A 25,152-nucleotide genomic window follows, 5' to 3' on the forward strand; every position below is an offset into this window, starting at 1 on the left:
AGGGTAAATAGGCAAAGTCTTTTCCCTGGCATCAGGGAGTCCAGAACTAGAGGGCATAGGATTAGGGTGAGAGGGGAAAGGTATAAAAGAGACCTAAGGGGCAACTTTTTCACACAGAGGGTGGTACATGTATGGAATGAGCTGCCAGAGGAAGTGGTGGAGGCTGGTACAATTGCAACATTTCAGAGGCATTTGGATGGGTATATGAATAGGAAGGGAACAGTGACTATACTGCAAAAAAAAATTGCTTAATTGCCTGCAAAGATCATTGAGATGTCCTGCAGACATGAGAAGGTACTATAAATGTAAGGTCACATCAAATATAGACAGAAGTATACTAAAGAACAAAACAACATTGAAAGCTGGATAAAACATGCCACGAAATGGCTTTTTATGTTTGCATATTACTGATGCAATATAATTGGATATTTATTATGATGGTCCTTACCTTGTGAAGACTGGGTGCTGATAAATTTTTTAATCAGAGCGTCAGTAGTTTGAGTGTAGAGGCTAAGTGCATATTTCAAGGACTGCATGTCTGGACTCTTTTCTAGGAATGTCTTCTTGAGGCCATTTCCTCCAGCATGGAAATATTGCTAAAGGACGGGGAAATGCATCAAGTAAAGAAATTAAACAATGCGAACATGGCAGAAAAATCACATCAATGAGACCAATTTTTATAAAGTCACTATCAAATCTGCTGAGGGACAAATTCACACAAACACGTACTTATACTCTACAGCCCAATCAGATTGTTAGTCTAGAAATCATTTTTATAACTTGGAAATTAAGTACATAGGGCCATGACAATTAAAGTTATTTTCACATGTGCCGCTCATAGTGGAATCCAAAATCTGTCAATGGGATAATTTTACTTAGTTGAAACTTTATTGCTGGAACAGCACAGCAGGTCAGGCAGCATCCAGGAAACAGGAGATTCGACGTTTCGGGCACAGGCCCTTCTTCAGGAATCTGCAGATGCTGGAGATCAGAGCTGAAAATGTGTTGCTGGAAAAGCACAGCAGGTCAGGCAGCATCCAAGGAACAGGAGAATCGACGTTCCTGAAGAAGGGCGTATGCCCGAAACGTCGATTCTCCTGTTCCTTGGATGCTGCCTGACCTGCTGCGCTTTTCCAGCAACACATTTAAGCACAGCAGGTCAGGCAGCATCCAAGGAACAGGAGAATCGACGTTCCTGAAGAAGGGCCTGTGCCCGAAACGTCGAATCTCCTGTTCCCTGGATGCTGCCTGACCTGCTGTGCTGTTCCAGCAATAAAGTTTCAACTTTGATCTCCAGCATCTGCAGACCTCACTTTCTCCTCGATAATTTTACTTATTCTTGTATTGGCTGAATGCAGCAAATATCAGAAACTGGTTAACTGGGTGTATGAGGGAGTCTATTTAAATTAATGCACCAAGTATTTCGGGGTATCTGTCATACAGCACTCCTGGTCACACAATTGTTTGTATTTGCTACATTCAGATTCAGTGTTGCTCTTAAACAGAAAACAAGGAAAATGTATCCAATCATTGACAGGTTTGTACTTTACTATAGATTACTTTTTAAATGCAATTACAAGAAAAACAAGCAACAAGGAACACGACTGCCCTCTAAAAATTGGCAGTGATGCCCACATCCCATGAATGAATAAAAAACTGGAAGTAATGCCACAACTGACTTACCAAAGCCACCAATGGAAAGCCATGCTGCATGTGCATGCACTGTGCAGCCTGGAGGGAACATTGCAGCAGAACCAACATTGCCCCGAGCCAAACTGTTCCAGTAACACTACAACACAGGCATCTATCTGGCAAAGTGGAAAATTGCTCCGGTATTTTCTGTCTACAAAAAGCAGGACAAATTCAACCCTCCAATTATCACCCCATCGCTCTACTCTCAATCACCAGTAAATGATGGACAGGGCAGGAACTAAGCAATAACTTCATTGATGTTCAGTCTAGGCTCCACTAGGTCCACAGAGTCCCTGGCCTCTTTACAACCTTGGTCCAAGTAAGGTCAAAAGAACTGAACTGAAAATGTGTTGCTGGAAAAGCGCAGCAGGTCAGGCAGCATCCAAGGAACAGGAGAATCGACGTTTCGGGCATACGCCCTTCTTCAGGAACGTCGATTCTCCTGTTCCTTGGATGCTGCCTGACCTGCTGTGCTTTTCCAGCAACACATTTTCAGCTCTGATCTCCAGCATCTGCAGTCCTCACTTTCTCCTCAAAAGAACTGAACTCAAGGGAAGGTGTGGGTGAGAACTCTTGACAATGTTTGACTGAGTATAGCATCAAGAGGTCCTGGCTAAATGGAGTTACTAGAAATCGAGGGAAAAAAATCTACTTTGATTGAAATCATAAATAGCATAAAGGAAGATAGTTTGTGATTGTTCAGTGTCTATCATCTTAACTCCAGGACATCCTTGCAAGAGCTCCTCAGGATAGTGCACTTCCTTCAGTTGCTTATCAATGACCTTCATCCATTATAAGGTCAGAAGTGGGGATGTTCACTGATGACTGCATAATGTGCAGCACCATTTGCAATTCCTCAAATACTAAAGCAGTCCAGTCTATGTGTACTAAAACCTGGATAACCTTCAGGCTTGGGCTGATAAGTGGTAAGTAACATTTGCAACACACAAGTACCAGCCAATGACTTTTCTGTTAACAGAAAATCTAATCATTGCACTTAGCAATCAATAGCATTACCGTAGCTGAAACCTCTACTATTAAAATCCTGGGGTTACCTGTGACCAGAAGCTGAACTGGACCAGCCATATAAATACTCTGGCTATGAGCAGGGCAGAGGTTGAAAATTCTACAATAATTCTTCTCTTGACTTCCTAAAACCTGTCCATCAACCAGGCACAAGTCGAGAGTGTGATGCAATGCTCCCCATTTGCCTGGATGAGTGCAGCTGTAACAACTGCCAGAGGATGTGATGGAGGCTTGTACAATTGCAACATTTAAAAGGCATTTGGATGAGTATATGAATAGGAAGGGTTTGGAGGGATATGGGCCGGGTGCTGGCAGGTGGGACTAGATTGGGTTGGGATATCTGGTCGGCATGGACGGGTTGGACCGAAGGGTCTGTTTCCATGCTGTACATGTCTGTGACTCTGTGACTACAACATAGTTTTCTTTCTTTATATAAACTTTGTTTTATTATAACTCATGAATTCATTCCCTATGGCATTCTTGCAGCTGTGATATTCTGTATTGTTACCGCCATATTCAAGGTTAAGAGATTTGTATGAAATGGGCATTGCTGGTTAGGACAGCATTTATTGTCTGTCCTTAAATGCCCTTGAAGGTGAGGGTGAGCTTCCTTTTTGAACCACTGCAGTCTGTGTATTGTAGATAAACAATAAATCCTCCTTAACAATAATTTACAAAGAAACCTCGCAAGTTGACCAGAATCGCTATGAAATAAGCCTGCACTCCCACTTGGTGAGATCGTGATTCATCTGATTGTGGCCTCAACTCCTCCTTTCTGCATGGTATTCCCCCCCTCCCCAACCTCCCATAAATGCTTGATCAAAACTCTCTTTAATTCATCCTTGAATATATTTAAGGCCCTAACGTTCACTACTCCCTGTGGAAGAGAACTCTAAAAGAGTAATGATCCTCTGAAAGATGCAAGTCCCACTCCTCTCAATCTTCAATGGCAGACCCCAATTGTCTTTTGAAACTATATCTGCTAGCCCTGGTTTCTCCTGTGAGGGGACTATTCCCTCAGTATCTCCCTTATTGACCCTCCTCAGAATCTTACATGTTTCAATAAGATCACCTTTCATTCTTCTAAATCCCCAAACAATAAAGGCCCAACCTTTCTCCAAAGATATTGCCTTTCTCCCAGAAATTAGCCTGCTGAACACTGAATGTCTTCCAATGCAAGAGTACCCCTCCTTAATTAAGGCCAAAATTGCATGCAGTACTCTAGGTTTAGTCCCACCATTGCCATGTCCAGTTGTGACATACTTTCATGCCCCAGTCCCCTTGCAATGAAAGCCAATTTTCCATCTGCTTGTTGCTAACTTTTCATGATTTGTGGATGAGGACTCCCAGAATCCCCTATGCAGCAGCATTCATAATCTTTCTCCATTTAAATGTTTACTATAGGCAACAGTATGTCTGCTCGATTCTGATGAAGTTGGGGCCCATTTGTGCTGGGGTCAATCATTCTCTAGAAACTAGACTGGAACACCTGTCAACTCATTTCTTTCAGACGGTTAGAACTGGCTTAGGGTCCATCCAGCAGCCAGTTCAAGTGAAAGGTCAGGGATGCCTGGTTAGATGCAGCTTTATACATTTCTCAAATATACTGTAGTCATATTCATCAAACTACAGGTAAGTAACGAGATGACAGTCAGTTCTGAAATTCAACTCTGCCCATAATATGGTTTCAAACAGGCTAAAATAAACTTTTTTGTAACTTGTTCTCTAAGCTGAATTTGTTTAGTAACTGGTTGAAATTGTGCAGTTAATGACAACAGACCTGCTACCGAGCACAACTGAAATTTAAAATAACAGTGATGAATTGACCCAAAGTGTGATCTTGCTCAGCGAACTGGAAAAGTGCCGTTGTCAGCTGTTTTGGTCACTTTGTGAGGAAACAAAGTTGAAGTAAAAGTCGAAGAAAGTCGAATGTGACTGCCAAATGATCAAATTGCGAGCTCAGACGTTCATTCTGGTAGGTCAGAACAGATCCATCAACCTTGCAAAATGGGTTTTTTATTTGGCTACTTACCAGAGCTTAACTCAATTAACTTCATCCAAACTTAAATAAAATTGAAGAATCAATTAAACAAAATAATAGATTTGTAACGGAAAAGTAATTGCTGGTAAAATTCAGCAGGTCTGGCAGCATCTGTGGAGAGAAATCAGAGATAACATTTCGGGTTGAGAGACCCTTCCTCAGAACCCAAAACGTTAACTGATTTCTCTCCACAGATGCTGCTCGACCTGCTGAGGTTTTCCAGCAACTTCTGGTTTTGTTGCTGATTTACAGCATCCGCAGTTCCTCGAGTCATAGAGATGTACAGCACAGAAACAGACCCTTGGGTCCAACTCGTCCATGCCGCCCAGATATTCTAACCTAATCTATTCCCATTTGCCAGCACTTGGCCCATAACTCCTTAAACATTTCCAATTCATATACCAATCCAGGTGCCTTTTAAATGCTGTAATTGTATCAGTTCTTTTGGTTTTTATTCAGTAGCTCGGAGAATGTGGGTATACAGTATATGCAGAAGATGGGGTAGGGGAGGGGCAAACGATAGGTGGAGATGGAGGCCAAAGAGAGAGGAAAATAGTTGGGCAGACAAATGAATGGGTAAAGGTCAGCCTGAGGGAATCAGTAGCTGTTGATGGGGGACCATTAGTGACTGACAATGGGATGGTTGCAATAGTGAGCTATGTGATGACAAGGCCTGGCGGTTAGGACGTGGGAGGAGGTGCTTAGGCCCTAACATTATTGGATTTGATATTGAGTGCAGAGGCTACAAGGCCCTCAAGTGGGAAATGAGATGTTACTCTTCCAGCTTGTGCTGAGCTTCACTGGAGCACCACAGCAAGCCTGAGACAGCCCAAGTTCCAGCGAAGCTCAGTGCACATTAATTCTGCTTTCTCTCCACTGACGCTGCCATGGCTGCTGAGTTTTCTTTTTAACAATTGCTCCTCATGTTTCTGATTTACAGCATCTGCAGTTCTTCAATTTTTTAAAAATAGATTTGGAATATTGGGTGGAATTATAAAGGAGAAAGTGAGGACTGCAGGTTCTGGAGATCAGAGTCGAAGAGTGTGGCGCTGGAAAAGCACAGCAGGTCAGGCAGCACCTGAGGAGCAGGAGAATCGACGCTTCAGGCATAAAGCCCTTCACCTGAAACGTCGATTCTCTTGCTCCTCGGATGCGACCTGACCTGCTGTGCTTTTCCAGCACCACACTTTTCGACTGGAATGATAAAGGCCCACGCTGTTTGTCCCCTCTGCTTTTGTGTTGGGACTCAATGCTCATACAATTCAACTTCAACTTCAACTTCAAAGGGCATGGGAGACGCAGGCAATCCAATGGCAGGCGCAAGCTCACTGGTAGATTGTCACCATCCTGTGACAATGCAGCAGTTAAAAGTATAAAAGAATCTCCTGCACAGACAAAAAGGCTCTTCACCAAGGCAACAGCTCTACTGGCCACCCCCATTCTATTAGTGCATCATTCCTTCTCTGTCAGAACCCTTCAAACCCTCCCCCTCAAACCTCTATCCCCATAATTTTAAAGTGAAAGACAGGAGGGAAGTTGAGGTAAACCTTTTTCACCCAGATGCTGGTGGGGAATCTGGAAATGCATTGCCTGGGAAGATGGTTGAAGTGGGTAATCTCACAACTTTTAAAAATATTTGAATGAGCACTTGAAGTGTCATAACATTCAAAACAATGGGCCTTGTGTGGGAAAGTGGGATGACTGCAGTTAGTGGCATATTTTTGATGCTATAGACTTGATGGGTTGACAAACCTCTACTGTACTGAATGATACAATGATTCTATGATTAAATCCATCCAACTAAATTATATTTTAACTGTTCCAAGGTTTTGTCCCATTCTACCTCTGAAATCACATCATGTTCTGTTTGTAGCCCTGAACACTCAATTCATCCGCTTCTGTGTCTCCTTCCGTCCGTCCCTTCATCCATAATACATGACTATCCTTAAGAAACCTTCACCCTTTGATCTGACTCTCTCTACCTGGATCCCTCTGCCCTTATCTCTATCTCCTGATCAAACTTTGAAACTTTATTCAAAATACATCTAAGCTTTATTACCCTTCTCATTATGCTGCTGTGGCACGTTCATAGAGTCTCACAGGAAGGAAACAGATCCTTTGGTCCAACCAGTCCAGGTCGAACATAATCCCAAACTAAACTAGTTCCACCCTACCTGTTCCTGACCCATATCCCTCCAAACCTTTCCTATTTGTATACTTATGCAAGTTTCTTTTAAATGTAACTGTGCCCACATCCACCACTTTCTCAGGAAGTTAATTTCACACGGTGGCACAGTGGTTAGCACTGCTGCCTCACAGCGCTAGAGACCCGGGTTCAATTCCCGCCTCAGGCGACTGACTGTGTGGAGTTTGCACGTTCTCCCCGTGTTTGCGTGGGTTTCCTCCGGGTGCTCCGGTTTCCTCCCACAGTCCAAAGATGTGCAGGTCAGGTGAATTGGTCATGCTAAATTGCCCGTAGTGTTAGGTAAGGGGTAAATGTAGGGGTATGGGTAGGTTGCGCTTCGGCGGGGCGGTGTGGACTTGTTGGGCCGAAGGGCCTGTTTCCACACTGTAAGTAATCTAATCTAATCACATGCTAACCACCCTCTGTGCAAAACAGTTGCCTCTCATGTCCTTTTTAATTATCTCCCCTCTCACCTTAAAAAAAAGCCGCCTAGTCTTGAAATCCCCATTTTAGGGAAAAGCTACCTACCATTAACTCTATCGATACCTCATGTGCTTTTATAAACTTCCACAAGGTCACCTCTCAACCTCCTACACTCCAGTGCAAAAAATCCCAGCCTACCCAGCCTTTCTTTCTAACGCAAACCTTGCACACTTGGCAACATCCTGGTAAATCTCCTCTGAACCCTCGAAAGCTCTCTCTCTGGGCTTCAGCTCCATCTATCCTTTACTCCTCCCCCTTGTCCCCACTCCACCTTCAGCAATATATACCAACCTTTTCCCAGTTACAATCAGTTTTGAAGTTAACTCTGTTTGCTCTCCACAGATCCTACCAGACCGGCTGAGTTTTACCAGCAATTCCTTTTGTGTTACAAATCTATTAATTCATTTTTCAGATTTATTTAAGTTTGGAAAAAATTAAGTTAATTAAGTTAGGTTCAAGTAGATAGCCAGTCATGAAAGTACCTGAGATATTTCTCTACATTTAAGTTGCTACATAAATGTAAGATGTTGTTGCCCATTCCGTAATGTGTCCGGAAACAATCTTTTCTCATTACCCAGTAGCTACCCAGTATCCAACTTACATTAACTTGCTATAAGTAAAACATATCAAACATACACTGGAACTTGCTTCTCAATGTGGCATCATACAAATGGAGTTTATTTCCCCACATTTGTGTGCTGTATTGGCAACTATAACTATCATCATGTCTTGCAACTATACTTTATCTAGGTGTTCTCTGATCACATACCAGTAGGAAAATCCTGCTATAGGTTTATGAATAGAATGCTCTCACTGGGATTACAAAACTGTGCTCCTATTCACACTTTTACTTTATGCTGATCTTTTTAGCATGTCCAGTGGTTGTCATAAATCCCTCTCCTCCTTGTCTTACAACCTGTAAAGCAACGTGCTAACTGAAACACATAAATTCTAATAAAACAACACGGATCAGAGTTTAATTTAGAGCAATGGCAAGGACCTACGGGAAACAGCCCTTTTTATTTAACCAGGCATTTAATTATGGTGGCATCAAGTTCCTTGCACTGCTTTACACAAGAGAATACAACCCTTTGATTTTCCACACCTCAGCTGTGCTTTATTTACAGAACATTTCTGTTAAGATGTGACCTGAAACAATGTCATACTAACAGGAAGAACTCTGACAGATTTTGGTACAATAAGTAATCCCTGAAGATATTTCTTTGTGGTTGTTGTTTTTGGCAGCAGCTTCAATAAAACTGTGTGGCATTGTTTAGTCATCATACCGGGTCCCAATGATCACTCACGCGAGTTTTCTTAAACTACAAGTAGTTCTTTTGTAACGTGACAGTTGTGTTCTTGTGCAACCCCGCATTATAGAAAAATTGCGTTTTAGAAACAGTGCTTGAAGTGTTGGTGATGTAATCGTGTTTACAGCCAACACACGTTTTAAGAGTTTGCGCTTTAGAAATGGTGTCCCCAATTTGTTTATTGTGTTGCAGCAAAATTGCATTAACGAAACATGTGTTATAGCAGAACGATCTGTAATTGAAATATGTTTGCAACTGAAGAGAGGGAAAAATGTGATGGATTTTACGCTGGAATTAAAAAGGGGGCGGGTCAAATGGAACAAAAGTGGAGGCCAGCGTTTGTTAAGAGTTTGATTAAATAGCAAAGATGGCAAGGAACAAAAGGCAAAAGGAATAATAACTGTGGTCATAAAGAAACAAAGCACTGATGCAGACTCAGTGGGAATAGCAGAATAATGGTTCTGAAAGCAAAGATATGAGAACAAGATACAGACTGGCATTCTGGGCGGTAAAGAAATCCAGACAGAGAGGACAGAGCATGGTCTGAAGTTGTTGAACTCAATGTTGAGCCCAGAAGGTTGTGAAGTGTCTAACTTGAAAATGAAGGGCTTGTTTGACAGTTATCTACACAAGTGTTACACACACTGATAAGGGAGAACAGAAATCCCAGAGGGGAAAAAAAAGTGTAACTGGACCAGTGAATGATCAGTGTACCATGGGAATGGAGACCAGTAGATGCTACTGGTCCTGAAACCAGCAGTACTGGTCATGGCAGCAGTAACATGGCTCCTGAACAGGGATGCCTCTGTTCATCTCCGCCGCTGCCTGTAATCGGTGTGTTTGTTGAAAAGGAATGGGTATGTGTTTTATTAATCCTTGAATGTGTGGAAAATTTAATCAATCAGTATCAAGCCTGCCATAGCTTTAAATAAAGAGGATTATTTATTCATGTAGTCAACTCCAAAAAGTGAATGTTGCATCTCTGACTGAGTCTACATTTAATTTTGGAGAAAAACAATCTTGGAACAATAAATGATTTCTGAATATGGCATCAATTTCTTGCTAAATGAGTGATTTTATTCTGGTACAGTATGAAGGAGGCTGGTTGAGCACTATTTTTCACTATCATACTCTTAGAAGCATCAGAGCACTCTTCCAATGTTTATAATTTCTGTGATTCAAAGGTCAAATAAAGAAAAATGTGATAGTTTCCCACAGAAACATCAATAGATCCATCCAGACATGGGCATATCTCCTCATCTTTATTTCCAAAGGAAAATCCAACTTCCAAGGTAATCCCACTTCCTAGCCTTTCCCAAATTGACTCAAGAGCAGGCAGTTTGGACAAAGGAAAACCTACCCGATGTGACAAGTGGGAATTGAATACTTTTAAATTGGGCTTAGATGGATTCCTGTTAGGCGAGGCAATAAAAGGTCATTGAGGTTAAATGGGAAAGTCGAATTCAGAACACAAAGATGTCAGCCATGAATGGCTGAGCAGACTTGAAGGACCGAATGGACTACCACGGCTCCTAGATCATGGAAGTGCTTTGATCTCTGTTCCAGTAAGGACAGGTTTTACTGGTATCTGGGAGACGGTGGGTGGGCTGGGTTTGGGAGCGGACAGTAAAATCACGGAGGGTGCCCCAACTGGACGCGAAGAGTCTGCCCATTCGAGGAGTTGAGGAACCGATAATTGGTGGCTATTTCACAGGGCCATTGGCACTGTGTCGAGGCTGGGGATACGTCCTGCTTCATGTGGGCCTGCCCTGACAAATGGAGGTGGCCTCGGATAGCAACATGAGAGGCCAGGCTCGACAAGGCTCTCCACTAGGAGCAGTTCCCCTTCTGACCGCCTGCACCATGAATTTATAAAAAGGTATTTCTCCATCGACTTGGCACAGTCAGGTCTGCTGCCTGCCTCTGCAGTGACCTCCCCTCTGACAGCTTGCTGTCTGAACCAGCAGCTCCCCATATCATTGTCTTTAACTGGAAGGTGGATACACAGCAGTGCTGACAGCCAGGGTAAACCCCCCCAGCCAGGAAGCCAGGAAGGAGGACATTCACTGACAGGAAAATCTCATGCAACAGAACAAATGCTACCAGGGCAGTCAAGCTGGTTGAATGAATGGTCTGATAGTTAGCAACTATCCTTTGTAAATAGTTATTGTTGTAATGGTTAGTAACCAACCTGATTAAGTAAAGCAAAACTGACAAGTGCTCAAATAGCATAATCTTGATTTTGTTTATGTCCTGATAAATCTTAAAAAGTAAAATTGTGACATTAGTCAAAACAGCTACTGTGTATGTTCACATTATTGTGAAGTAATGATTTTATATAGGTTGGCAGGTGTTTGTTCACTTTCAGGCGAGTTGAGAAAACATGAATATCTGATTTATACTATCAGATCTGAAGAAAGGTCACTGGACCCAAAATGGTAACTCTGCTTTCTCTCGACAATGCTACCAGATCTGCTGAATTTCTCCAGTTATTTCTGCTGTTAGATCTGATTCACTCACTGGTGTGGTGTAATGGTGGTGTCCCTACCTCTTGGGTGGAAGGTCCAGGCTCATGTCCCAGCTGCCTTGGAAGTGGGCCTTGATATGTCCAAACAGGTCGATTTGATACTACCAGTGGATGTAAGGTACTGAGAGTCAACTCGCACTGAAGTCAGAGATGCAACTACTTCTAAAAACAACTGACACCTTACAAGGTGACAGAAACTACATAGCAGAATAGTCATAAAAATTGCTGAGTGTTCACCTTTCATTAATGCTATTCTACAAAATTAATTTACAATGAACTCCATTAACTGCTGCATTTAAAATAATTTCACATCCATCAAGCGGATGAAGATTTAATGCTTCATGAAGAACTATTGCAGACATCAACTTGAGTGAACTCCTTGGATCGCACTCTAAGCTGGATGTTTCTGGTGATCTACTGTCAAAACTAACAGGATGGAGCTAATCCCACACGTTTTAATGGATATTGAGAACGGGTGGATTATCGGACTCAAAACGTCAGTCTAAAACGTAGTGTTCAGGAGAGGAATTATAACATGGACCATGCAGACAACGGCAGATGAAGTCAATTTTTCATGGGCTGAGACACTGAGTTCCATAAAGCAGGAGGAAATCGAAGCTAACAGGCTCTGTGATGAGGCCCAAGTGCAGTACGTTCTGCCTTGTAAATATGTTAGTGGAAATTGAGGAAGCTGCTTGCTATTTTAATCATGATCCCTGCTTTGCTCAGGCCCCTTCCTTCATCTCTTATTCTGGATTATTGACGACTGGTGCCAGCTTCTGCTCCCACATGCTGGGGAGATTCACTGACATAGGGCTGAATCTTACTTTTCGATTAAGTGTGAGTCATGTTGAGTTGGATGGATTGATTCCCTTGATGAGGCTGAATGTGATGACTCTCATCCTATCTTATTAAATTTGCTGCATTAATTGGCAGTCCACTCCCTATGGGAGGCCTGCTTGATTACATTGCATTTCTGGAACAACCTGAATTATTCTGCATGTCTGGCACAGGCTCCATCTTTAAAAGACCATTGTGTATCTGGGCTGGCACTGCCAGTCCAGAGCTGTCCTGCTTGCTTGCTGACATTGGCTCACACTTGGCAGACAGGGGGACATTGGCAGCCCTCTGAGTAGGCAAGGACATGGCGTGCCTCCTGGACAGGGTGCTGCTGAGGTGGCATTTCCTCTTCCCCAGAGGACCAGCAGTGAAGGCTGTGACATCAGAGCTGGCCTGAGGTTACCACTCAGGTCAGACATCTTGAGGAATGCACAGCAATGTAGGAAGAAACACAATGTCCCTTTCCCCAATTGTTTCATTGTCATCATTAGATCCTTAATTCCAGATTTTTATTGAATTCAAATCCCACCATCTTCTGCCTGGGATTTGAACCTGCATCCCAGTAAATTACCTGGGTCTCTGAAATAACAGTCCAGAATATTACCACTAGGCCATTACCTCTCCAAATTATGCAGATGGTTTGAATCCCCAACAAATTTACTTTCTTACCAGTAAGCAAAAATAACTAAATCCTGTGAGTGGCAGTCTCAGAGGTGGATTTCTTTATCTTTTAATGTTCCTAGTTAAACTCAGAATGTCTGCCACAAGATAATCATTATAGCAAGCGACCTGAAGCCGAGGGAAGTCAATATCTGATATTTTTGGCATGCCATTGCTTCCAATTTTTCCATTTACTGACATCAATAGTTTAACGTGGCTAAAGGTGAATTCAGTCTAAAGGTGAATTTGACCTAAGGAAGGGTAACATCTCATGGGAATAAAGTAGTTTAATAATATTATACATTTTAGATGATTCAACACAGGAATTAAATAAATGATAAATGGTATCACTTGGTGAAAAACAATTTCATATGTAGGATGCAAGTCGAGTTCTAATAATTTGAGGACATAATAGAGAAAGGATTTTTCCAAAACTAGCACAAACAGAATTTTTACAAAAATGTTGTCAGGCAGTATGTTGACAACATTAGTTCAATCATAACAGAAGTAACTGTATTGTAACAAATGGTATTTGGCTTCTTAGTGAAATAACAACTCAATGAACATTGCTCTCTGTCCTGGGTACTGGCCATTTATAACTGAACTAAAGAATTCTACAGGGATAATATTAGGCTTTGCTTTGCAGTAATGTGAAATGATGATGGAAAGGAAAGTTGGTCAGGACACAAAATGAGCAGTAAGTTCCCTATCAACCATCCAGCACCACAATCCAAGACCGTTCTACCTACTGACAGCTTGTGGAATGTCAGTGTGTGATGAGTTTAATTTGGAGACTGAAGATTAATCCATTGCCAGTGAGAAAAATACTCTGTCTTTCTTTTTCCAAACCTTTATGTGCTGTCATAATTAAATGGGGAAACATCAATGCAGCTGTGTCCACTCAGAATCCAGCAAATATAAAATTACCTTGATTGTAGCCAACACTACTTCCATGATAGCACACTGACGTGGACTGAGACTTTTGACCTCTTCTCGAATCACATGATCCTATTTGAAAAGGATATTAACAAAAACATGTTCAGTTTACTGAAATGAATGAACATTTCAAAGTAACCTAACAGAGAAATTACTCATTGAGATCAGTTTGCCAGAAGCCTAAATCATACCAACGAATTACTGGGTACTGTTAAAGGATCTATGGCATTAGATAACCTTTACAGTAACAAGCAGGGTTTCTGGACTGAAAAATGCAGCACTTTAGATTCAGGATACAGATTTGTCTTGTAGGAACATTTTTAATAAAAGATGATGTATTATATATTTGTTACATGAACGCAGTATTTTGCATACGTTCACACAGGCTGTTATAGCAACTGTTTTTGATAAAGAATGGAGCTATTTAATATGTGTCAAACTGAAGTAATATGTAGTAACTCCAGTGTGACAGGATGGGTACAAAGCAAAAAGTTGAAATTTCCTGTCTATTACTAGCAAAAGTTCTGCTCATCCATCAATTAAAAATAAATAGAATGAGCTCTGATTTCCTAATTGTTTTGGTTGGATCTTGGGGGAATGTATCCTTGCATCATTAAAAAAAAGCAGTAGTTTTTATTTTCAATGAGGAATTTAGTTTTTGTAATACACGAGGGAATATTATTTGACAAGAGCATGGGAATCATCATTCACAAAAGTGTAATGCCCATTTTTTTTTAAAATTATGCAGATGAGCATAATTCAAGCTAAGAATCCTTCAAATTGCATGAGCATTGACTACACTGTGTATAGTATGGATTCACATAAAGAATTCAATTGTTCGTGCATGAGATATGGGTGAAAGGTATAGATTTCAATAAGGAAAGGTGGTATGAAATATAAACATTCTATACAATGCCAAGTGCATTTATATTGATACCTTTAGCTTTGATAACTGGCCCAAATCCTTAGCTGCACTGAAGATCATCTGTGCTCCCTGGATGAACAAGACAAAGAGAACATGATATCAAGTCAAAACAGTTGGCATGAATGTAGAAAATATCCTTTGAGCAACTACTTAGTTAAAAAGATTTAAAGGATCTGTAAAAGTGACCTTTTATGTTTAAACTGTGGTCAAGATTTTATGTGAATAAAATGCAAAAATAATTGACACTGTCTGAACTGATGTTAGGTTTGCAACATTTCTTGCTTGCAGATCATCAATATGATAAAGTCCATGAAAAAAAGTCATTGCAGCAGGTTGATCATAATTATGTGCTACTCCAAATTAGTATGTTATACAGCAATGAGGTAACAATTGCCAAATGCTGATATTTATGCACTGGGGAGGCTGACAGGGCTAAAGCAAGACTCTTCAATATAATTGAGTTGTTCGCTAGGCCTGTTTAGAGGGTGATAAAGAGCCAACCATATTGCCATGGGTCTGGGGGCACACATAGGCCACATCAGCCAAGGATGACAGATTTTCTTTTTGAAAACAAAATTATGACCAGATAGACTTTGAAAACTAGAAGCAAAATACGGCTGCTGCTGGAGATCTGAAAGAAAAACAGAAAATGTTGGAGAAGTGCTTGGGCTGGCAGCATTTGTGAAAAGAGAGAGAGAGAAAGAAAGAGAGAGAGAGAGAGAGAGAGAGAAAGAAAGAGAGAGAAAGAGAGAGAGGAAGAGAAAGAGAAGTGACTTTTGAATTCTGTGACTCTGCTTCAGAATAGGGTTCAGAAATGGGTTTCTCCAGCATTTTTGGTTTAGATTTTTACAAACATTGCTGGTACTAGTTTTATTTTAATACTAAATTCATTTAAAATATTGAAATTAAATTTCTCAACTTCTGAGATTTGAACTCATGTTTTCAGATCATTAGTCCAGGTCTATAGATTATTAATAACGTAACCACAATGCTACCATAGCCCCTGTAAAAATTTCAAACCAATAGTGAAACTTTACAGGACCCACAGACTGTCTGTGACTGTCACAGATTGGTTGTCTTTTTTATAATCAATGAAAACAAGTAATCTGTTTCTAAATCATCAAACAATTTGTTTCACTTGAAACCGTGACAAATGAGATAATGAAACATAATGTAACATTGCTCCCTATGCTTAACATCATGTAGGTGTCAAGACGTGCAGAAATCTACATAAAATGGTGGTGCCCTACATAGTCACAGTATAGTGATAAATTGTAGATTTACGCAAAACAAATTATGAATAAAGAAGCCCTAGATCACTGTAACTGTATGTAGTTCAGTAAGTTGAGTTACATGCTCAGGGTCTATATTAGACAATAAGACATTTAGATACAGAAGCAGAATTAGTTAATTCAGCCCATCGAGTCTACTCTGTCATTGGATCATGGCTGGTCTGTTTCTCAACCCCATTCTCCTGCCTTCTCCCTGTAACCTTTGATCCTCTCATTATCAAAAACCTCTCAAATTCTATCTTGAATTTACTCAATGTCTCAGCCTCCACAGCCTTTTATGGCAATAAGTTACACCGAGTCATCACCCTCTGGCTGAAGAAATTCCTCCTCATCTCAGTTCTAAAGGTTCATCCCTTCACTCTGAGGCTGTGCCCTCAGGGCCTAGTCTCTCCGACTAGTAGAACCATCTTCTCCACATCCATGCTATCTCGGCCCCTTATTACTCTGTCAGTTTCAGTGAGATTCCCCCTCATCCTTCTCAACTCCATTCAGTACAGATCCAGAATCCTCAACCGCTCCTCATGTGACAAGCTCCTCATCCCCAGGATCATTCTTGCAAACTTCCTCTGGACCTCTTCCAAGGCCAACATATCTTTCCCTAGATACAGGGCCCTCAACTGCTCGCAATATTCCAAATGTGGTCTGACCAGAGCCTTATACAGCCCCAGTGGGACATCCATCCCTGCTCTTATTTTCCAGCCTTCTCAAAACAAATGCTAACATTGCATTTTAATTCTAATGGAGACCAATTCAGCCTTATATCCTTCTGAAATCAAGGACTGCGTACCATATTTGAAGCTGTCAAGCAGAAGTTGAGACTACACAGATTACATCAAAGTATTTGTCTTTAGGCATTCCTGTTCATCAGGCAAACAGATATCAGCATGACTAATGATGGAAGTCTAGAGCTCCTAGAGAGACCAATCTCTGTGGGGATGCGCACCCTCTGATGTTCATAGTTAAAAATCACACAACACCAGGTTATAGTCCAACAGGTTTATTTGGAAGCACTATCTTTCGGAGCGCTGCTCCTTCATCAGGTGGTTGTGGAGTATAAGATCTAACACACAGAATTTATAGCAAAAGTTTACAGTGTGATGTAACTGAAATTATATATCGAAAACAACCTGGATTCTTTGTTATGTCTCTCATTTTTTAGAATGATCATGTTGGTTTCAGTTCTTTCATATGTAAATCGCAGAACTTTTTGAGTTACTTTCTCAAGTGAGCTTTAACAATTGGTGTCACGTTGGCCCAGATAGCGCACTGAAGGTGTGAGCATACCTCACAATCCAGGTCGTTTTTGACATATAATTTCAGTTACATCACACTGTAAACTTTTGCTATAAATTCTGTGTCTAATGATCTAATATTCCACAACCACCTGATGAAGGAGCAGCGCTCTGAAAGCTAGTGCTTCCAAATAAACCTGTTGGACTAGAACCTGGTGTTATGTGACTTTTAACTTTGTCCACCCCAGCCCAACACCGGCATCTCCAAATCTGATGTTCATGTATTGATTGTCTCAGACTGACTATCCTGACAGCACTTCTTAGGGCAGGAGCCTACCATGATAAACCGAGTTGATATTTTGGTGATGCTGTCATGGAGTTCCACTGTCAAAAGTTTGGCCTTTGGGTATTTAATTGGCTGTGCAGGACTCCATGCTGCTATATAAGTTACTGAGCATTCTCCCAGTGCTCTCAGAAAATCTTCTCATTCACCTGACTTGGATCTTGCTCCAGCCAAAATGATGGCCATATTTGCTTTTGTAGTGAATGTACTTAGAAGAAAGAAAATCCATCAGATGTGGGACACTTTAAAACCTGTTGTATAAATGCAATTTCTCTTTAGAGCTTTGATCAAAACTTAGAAAATGCTTTGATCAACATTTCTTTAATAGGTCAACTTTATCGAACATGAAAATGGAATAAATGTAATTAGTATAACTTATAGTTTATGGTTTAATTACCTGAGTTGCTCATGGAGGAGAAACACTTAAAATGCAGAAATTACAGGGCCATTTGAATGTTTAATGTTCTCCCACTAAAGCTCCTCTCTCTCTCTATGCTGTTTTGGCCGAGGCCATAATTTCAATTTGAAATCTGCTACAAATATATCTATTAAAACAGCAAAGTGAGAAATTTACTATAAGTTTGTTCAGTATTTACAAAAATTGCCAATATCTTTACCCCCCTCTGAGGTTATAATGCGCACAGAAACCAATCTCAGAATTAAAAATTGAAAATGCAGGAAATACTCAGCACATCTGGCAATGTCTGCGGAGGGAGACCTTTTTGATTTCTCTGTATTGTAGACTATTACTTAATATTCATAATAAGCCCACGTTGATTCCCACTTCTACACTTCCTTACAGCCTACAATTTGGAAGGACTCCATTCCGTCCTCCCACTTCCTCTCATTCTGTCACATTGGTTCCGATAATACAATCTCATACATCTCTTTGTTTTTCCTCAACTGAGAGTCCCTACCTTTCCCATTGTCATTGACAGAGCCCCTCGACTATATCCGCCACATTTTCTGTGCTTCTACTACCATCCTTTCCTCATCTGAAAAGATTCTCTGTGTCACCATCTTCCACACCTCCAGGTTCAATACTTGCCGGATCCTTTTCTGCTGGCTCCAGCATGAAGCAGAAAACCAATCATCACATCCTCCCATTCCCTTTCAGCAACTTGAAGAGACCGATCTCTCTGTGATACCCTGGTCCACTCCTCAATCACTCCAACACCCAGCCCTCTTCCTGTGGCACCTTTCCCTGCAAATCTAGGAAACGCAACACCTGCCCTTTTAACTCCTCACTCCTCATCATTCCAAGTGAAGCAGTGATTCACATGCACTACTTTCACTTTATTGTATGTGCTGCTTACAATGTATTTTTCTTTACACAAGGGAGACCAGAACAGATTGAAAGACCACTTTGTGGAATCCCCTCGTTCAGTCTGCAACATTAACCTGGAGCTTTCTGTGGCCTGTCATTTTAATTATCTACCTTATTCTCACACTAACACCTTTGTCCGCGCTCTGCTGCACTGTTCTGGTGAAGCTCAGCTTGAGGAATCACACCTCACCTTTCGATTAGGCACTTTAAGGCCAACTCCAGAGGGAGTTTAACAATTTCAGATTGTCAATTTTATTCTTTTTGTTTTACTCCTTTCCTTTTTCACTTTCCTCTCATTTTTGCTCTCTGACAGAAATACACCTGCTCCTGTGCATCTCCTGTTCCTTTCATTCCCCCATTGCTATTTCCTCTCACACTAGAGGACTAACTTCTTTATCATTCAATCTCTTCTGTCTTCCACCTTATCGCAGACCTTTCTTTGTTCCTGCCTCAAACATCCCTCACTCAAATCCGATTACACGTCAAAGTTGCCCCGTTCTGATGAAAGATCACCCACCCGAAAAGTTAACTCTGCTTCTTTTTCTACATGTGCTGCCTGACTTGCTCAGCATTCACAGTCTCTTTGTTGTTAATTTGGGGATGTGGACCTCACTTGCTGGGCCTACGTTTATTATCCAATCCTAACTGCCATTGAGAAGATCATGGTGAGCTGCTTCCGTGAGACGCTGAAGTCCATTTGGTGTGGGTCGACCCATGATACAGTCAGGGAGGGAGTTCCAGGATTTTGACCCAATGAGACTGAAGAAACGGTGACATATTTTCAAGTCAGGATTGTGAGTGACTTGCAGAGGAAGGTGTAGTGCTGGTGTACCCATGTCCCACAGCCCTTGTCCTTCTTGATGGTCATTGAGATGCTGGAAGAGGCTGACTAAAGAGCCTTGGTGAATTTCTACAGTTTATCTTGTATACTGTACACACAGATACTAGTGCGTGCTGGTGGTCACAGGAGTGAATGCTTGTGGATGTGGTGTCAATCAAGTAGGCTGCTTTATCCTGGATAGTGTGAAACCTCATGTGTGTTGTGGAGCTGCAGCCATCCAGTTAAGTGGTAAGTATTCCATCAGATTCCTGACGTGCTATGCCGACAGTGGACAGATTTTGGGGAGTCAGGAGATGAGTTAGTTGCTGCTGGATTCTTAGCCTCGAACAAGCTCTTGTAGCCAGATATTTATATGGTCAGCTTCTGGTCAATAGTAACTCCCAGGATGTTGATAGTGGGGAATTCAGTGATGGAGAAATGTCACTGAATGACAAGGGGTAATAGTTAAATGGTCTATTGCTTGAGATTATCATTGCCTGGCAGTTGAATGGAATGAATGTTACTTACCATTTGTCAGCCCAGGCCTCAGTATTATCAAGGTCTTGTTGCATTTGGATGTGGACTGTTCTGAGGGGGGCATGAATGATGCTGAACATTGTGCATGTATCAGTAAATATCACAACTTCTCACCATATGATGGAAGAAAGGTCACTCATGAAGCAGCTAAATTTGTTTGGCTGCGGATACTGGAGCGATACCTCGGAGCTGAGATGACTGACCTCCAACAACAACAATCACCTTCTTTTGTGCCAAGTAGGACTTAAACTGCAGAGAGTTTTTCTTCTGATGCCCATTGACTCAAATTTTATTCAGGTTTCTTGATGCCACACTGGATCAAATGTTGCCTTGATGTCAAAGTTCATCGTCTCTGTTTCTTTTTAAGATTTTCATCATCGTCAGTTTTGTGTTTTTTGTGTAGGTCTCAGTTTGGTGCTGAAATATAATACTAACTTCAACCCTGAATTATAAGAAATAGTCCTCAAAATACTGTATTTGTAACCCGGGTTGAATGTAAACATCTTATCCAATTTATTTCATCGATGTGGCTTCATAGACAAAAATGTTGGTCATGTTTGATGTGACAACGCTGTACAGATTGAGTCTTCTACTTTTCTTTACATTAATGACAGAATAGATGCTATTTGATTTTCTCTTAACTCTTACTAAAAATGTTAAAACACATGGGCTATGCTCAAGGTTGTTGTAAATTTTAGAACCGCTGAGGAAAACACAAATGGTGCAGTATTTCTGCTTTGAAATCAGCCAGCTATAAGGAACATTATCTTACTCTAGGGATCTTAGAGGGGAAAAACAAACCGTTTGCCTTAAGGTAAAGTCAAGTACAAGTAAATTCTCAGAGGGTTATCCTTCATAATGGGCACTGCTGTAAACTCAGCGAGCAAACCTACACCCTAAACCTCAACCTGAGCTACAAACCTTCACAAACCTTGAGTAAGCATTTCAGTCACAAACAAACCGAAGTACAAGTCCCAGGAAAGGCAGAATATAAAGAGCAGCTTAATTTGTTGAGAGCATTTGTAACAATCTGTGGTTGCAAGAGCTTATCAAAAGATAAGTATTTCCCTTCATGTCAAGCTGACAAGTGCCAATGGGTGGAATTTAATGTCCTCCTCCAAAACAAGTTGGAGGGAGTGTATGTGGCATTTAATTGGACAAGAGGGTGACATGCCCACTGTTTTCCCACATCTGCTCTGATTAAGTCCAGATTGGGAAGCCTCATGAAGTGTGGGAGACCACAGAACATCAATGACGAAAGTATAACTCAGTCTGAATAATAAGAGAAAGTGTGATTAGCATTTTTTTTTCTCAGAGGACATAATAAATGTTTAGAGAAGGGCAACTGCATCAGAAAATCCAGAACACAGATTGAGAAGAATTGGCATAAAAAGCTGAGTGGAATTTTTTGTTTTAGGAAGACAGCTGTTTATGATTTGGAATACATAGAGCGAGGGATGGTATGACTTTCAAAAAGAAATTTTTGAAAGGAAATTAGATATCTTGGGGAGGTTGTAAGCTAACTTGATCAGAGTGTGGGCACCAGGGTGTAATATTAAAAGTTGAAACACGAGTGCACGGAGGACTGGGACTTGTAGTGTTGGAGAGTTAGATTGTGTCAGAGAAAATACAAAAAGGACTAAATTGTTAATCTGGTAAACATTCATTTGATGACAGATGAAGGAGGTGTGTAGGTTTGTTCACATTATAGTTCTATTCCCATTCACAGACCCCAGTCTCTGCGAGAGGAGTCATGTATCTGCTACCCTTGTCCTTCTAGATGGAAGTTGTCGATTTGGAAGGAGGTGTCTGAGGATTTCTGGTGAATTTCTGCACTGCATCTTATTTAAAGACCTGTTCAGACATGTTATGACACACCTGAGGGTCAAGTAGGACTTGAACCCCAGATTTCTAACCCATTGATAGAGGACACTAGCACTGTACCACAAGTCAATTGGTTCTTCTAAATATGTCCTAACAGTTCCTCCATTAGAATCAGCTGCTCCTAGTCAGTAATGAAGCATACTTATTTACATTTTCAAGGTCACATCTTGTGGTGCAGTGCAGTTCCCTCTCTCTGGGCCAGAAGGTCCAGGTTCAGTTGTCACCAACCATGAATGTGTTTTATCACATGCCCAAGTGGGGTGGTTGAACACATTCAATCTTTTAGTTAGAGAAGCTCGAGCCTTTGGTCTGGATCACCACCCATCTCCTTGACCTGGAAATCTATTTTAAACTGGCAGGAGTTAGAGACTAAAGTTACCACAGGGAGATGGGAACTGGATAGAGCTGCTCCAGGTGTAGTCCTGCAGGGATTGAGGGCTGGTCAGAAACCAACGGATAATTGCCATCTTGTGCTACTAGGTTCCCTTCTGTGGAGTTTGTCACTACAATGCAGAAGATGCTCGTGAACACTTTTTGGGACAAGGCAGCAACATATGAGGTGCTGAGCCTTCTGCCCAGATAGGGAGGCCAGGATCAGCTCCAGATGGTCATGTTCTAAAAATTCACTTGTTGGACATGGCCATCGCTGGCTAGGCCAGCGGCACGGTGGCACAGTGGTTAGCACTGCTGCCTCACAGTGCCTGAGACCCGTGTTCAATTCTCGCCTCAGGCGACTGACTGTGTCGAGTTTGCACGTTCTCCCCGTGTCTGCGTGGGTTTCCTCCAGGTGCTCCGGTTTCCTCCCAAAAGTCCAAAGAGTGCAGGTCAGGTGAATTGGCCATGCTAAATTGCCCGTAGTGTTAGGTAAGGGGTAAATGTAGGGGCATGGGTAGGTTGCGTTTCGGCGGGTCGGTGTGGACTTGTTGGGCCGAAGGGCCTGTTTCCACGCTGTAATTTAATGTAATGTAATGTAATCTAATCTCATTTTGCTAGTCCCTATTGCCCTTGAGAAGGTGGGGTGAGCTGCCTCCATGAGCTGTAGGTTGACCCATGAAGCCCTTAGGGAGGGTTATCCAGGATTTTGACCCAGCGACAGTGAAGGAACAGCGATATGTTTCCAAGTCAGGATGGTGATTGGCTTGGATGGGAACTTGAAGGTGGTGGTGTTCCATGTATCTGCTGCCCTTGTCCTTCTAGATGGAAGTGGTTGTGGGTTTGGAAGGTGCAGTCTGAGGATCTTTGGTGAATTTCTGCAGTGCATCTTGTAGATAGTACACAGTGCTTCTACCGAGCGCCAGGCGGAAGATGAGGTGCTCTTCCTCCAGGCGTCGTGTTGCCTGAAACGTTCCACAAGTAGGCGGCCTGTATCCCCAATGTAGAGGAGGCCAATGTAGGGGAGACAGGCTGCCTACTTGCGGAACATTTCAGAGAACACCTCTGGGACACCCGCACCAACCAACCCAACTGCCCCATGGCTGAACACTTTAACTCCCCCTCCCACTTCGCCAAGGACATGCAGGTCCTTGGACTCCTCCATCGCCAGACCATGGCAACACGATGCCTGGAGGAAGAGCACCTTATCTTCCGTCTAGGAACCCTCCAACCACAAGGGATGAATGCAGATTTCTCCAGCTTCCTCATTTCCCCTCCCCCCACCTTATCTCAGTCCCAACCCTCGGACTCAGCACCGCCTTCTTGACCTGCAATCTTCTTCCCAACCTCTCTGCCCCCACCCCCTCTCCGGCCTATCACCCTCACCTTAACCTCCTTCCACCTATCACATTCCCAACGCCCCTCCCCCAAGTCCCTCCTCCCTACCTTTTATCTTAGCCTGCTTGGCACACCCTCCACATTCCTGAAGAAGGGCTTATGCCTGAAACGTCAATTCGCCTGCTCCTTGGATGCTGCCTGACTTGCTGCGTTTTTCCAGCAACACATTTTTCAGCTCTGATCTCCAGCATCTGCAGTCCTCAGTTTCTCCCAGTTCCGACATGCAGCTTCTGTTTGTCGGTCTTCTTACCTCTTTGTGGAAGACTTTTATATTTATCAGGAGTGGGTCAAAAGTGTGGAGGATCATTGCTTTCCATTGGAGCTCTCTCACATCAGGAGACTGCAACAGTGGTGAGGGAGTGGCTGCTCAGGAATTTCACTGAGGTGGATTCTCATGGCTGATGATTGGGAAGGATTGGGCTGCCGGACTGACCAGAGAGGTGGTAGTGCCGGATGTAAAGGCAATGGGCTGTATGGTGCCAAAACAACCCGTGTGCCCTGTATCAGTGATCCGTTTGCTGCAAGTTGTGTAATGGGCCTCAGAACCATGATGCTTGGCTTTGATCACACTCATGGTGGTTCAAACCTGTGGTGGACTGCTGTCTGAATGACAGAATTTCACACTGACCTCACACCGTCTCTTTGAGAAATTTGAGTTGTCTCATGGAACTTCCCTCAGTGCCATTCCATTCTGCATGGAGGGGCTCCCTGTATGGGCTGCTCCTGCTGCACACCCTCGACTTCCTCACCCTCGTCACCATTCAGACAGTGCATGCAGAGTTGCCCTGCCATTTGTGGTTGGCAGTGCCCCCTGTTGGTGGGAGGCTCTCTATGTGGGAGTCCTCCACTGTACACCAATGGGGCTCAGCGTGGAAAATGTTGCTTGCAGTAAGCTGGTGCAATACACCTTTAAAGTGGTTCACAGCCTCCCAGGCTGCCTGTGTTTTCTTGTGGCCTTGAGTTGTCCATATTCCCTATCGGTATGAGTTGTGCCAGATTGCAGCCTGGTTTCTGGTATGTGAAGGGGCTGCTTCCAGCTTTTGAGTTGGACTTCAGTCGCACGTTCCTAGCCATTGGTCAGCTGGTGCAGAGGGAGGTGGGAAAGTCAGAGCACCTCCTTGTGGGTCTGCTTCTGGGCTTGGGAGGGATCATTCAACTCAACTCAACTATCTGCCTCTTTCTTGTGGTTCTGTCTGCATCTGTGTCATACTCACCGGTAGACTTGAGCCGCCCCCCACCCCAGCTTGTGGATACCATGGGGACTGGTCTACACTCACAATGACATTTTAACTTAGATTTTAAGTTTGCTTTGACAATTTGAT

At 42.4% G+C, this 25,152-nt stretch overlaps 1 protein-coding gene across 6 annotated transcripts in view; it reads right to left on the minus strand.

Annotated features, from left to right (window-relative positions):
- Positions 1-25,152, minus strand: part of unc13c (unc-13 homolog C (C. elegans)) — a 582,280-nt gene that overhangs the window by 37,159 nt on the left and 519,969 nt on the right. For all 6 annotated transcript variants that reach the window (XM_087981434.1, XM_087981433.1, XM_087981432.1 and 3 more), the window contains 3 exons: positions 14,638-14,694; positions 13,692-13,772; positions 449-596 (listed from right to left, as the gene is read on the minus strand). In XM_087981434.1, coding sequence (XP_087837560.1) covers positions 449-596; positions 13,692-13,772; positions 14,638-14,694 — 286 coding nt within the window. The remainder of the gene's footprint in view (positions 1-448; positions 597-13,691; positions 13,773-14,637; positions 14,695-25,152) is intronic.

The sequence above is a fragment of the Chiloscyllium plagiosum genome, unplaced genomic scaffold, assembly GCF_037043375.1.
Source record: "Chiloscyllium plagiosum isolate Xiang-an unplaced genomic scaffold, Cpla_swu_hap1 HiC_scaffold_39, whole genome shotgun sequence".
In the NCBI taxonomy this organism is placed as follows: domain Eukaryota; kingdom Metazoa; phylum Chordata; class Chondrichthyes; order Orectolobiformes; family Hemiscylliidae; genus Chiloscyllium; species Chiloscyllium plagiosum.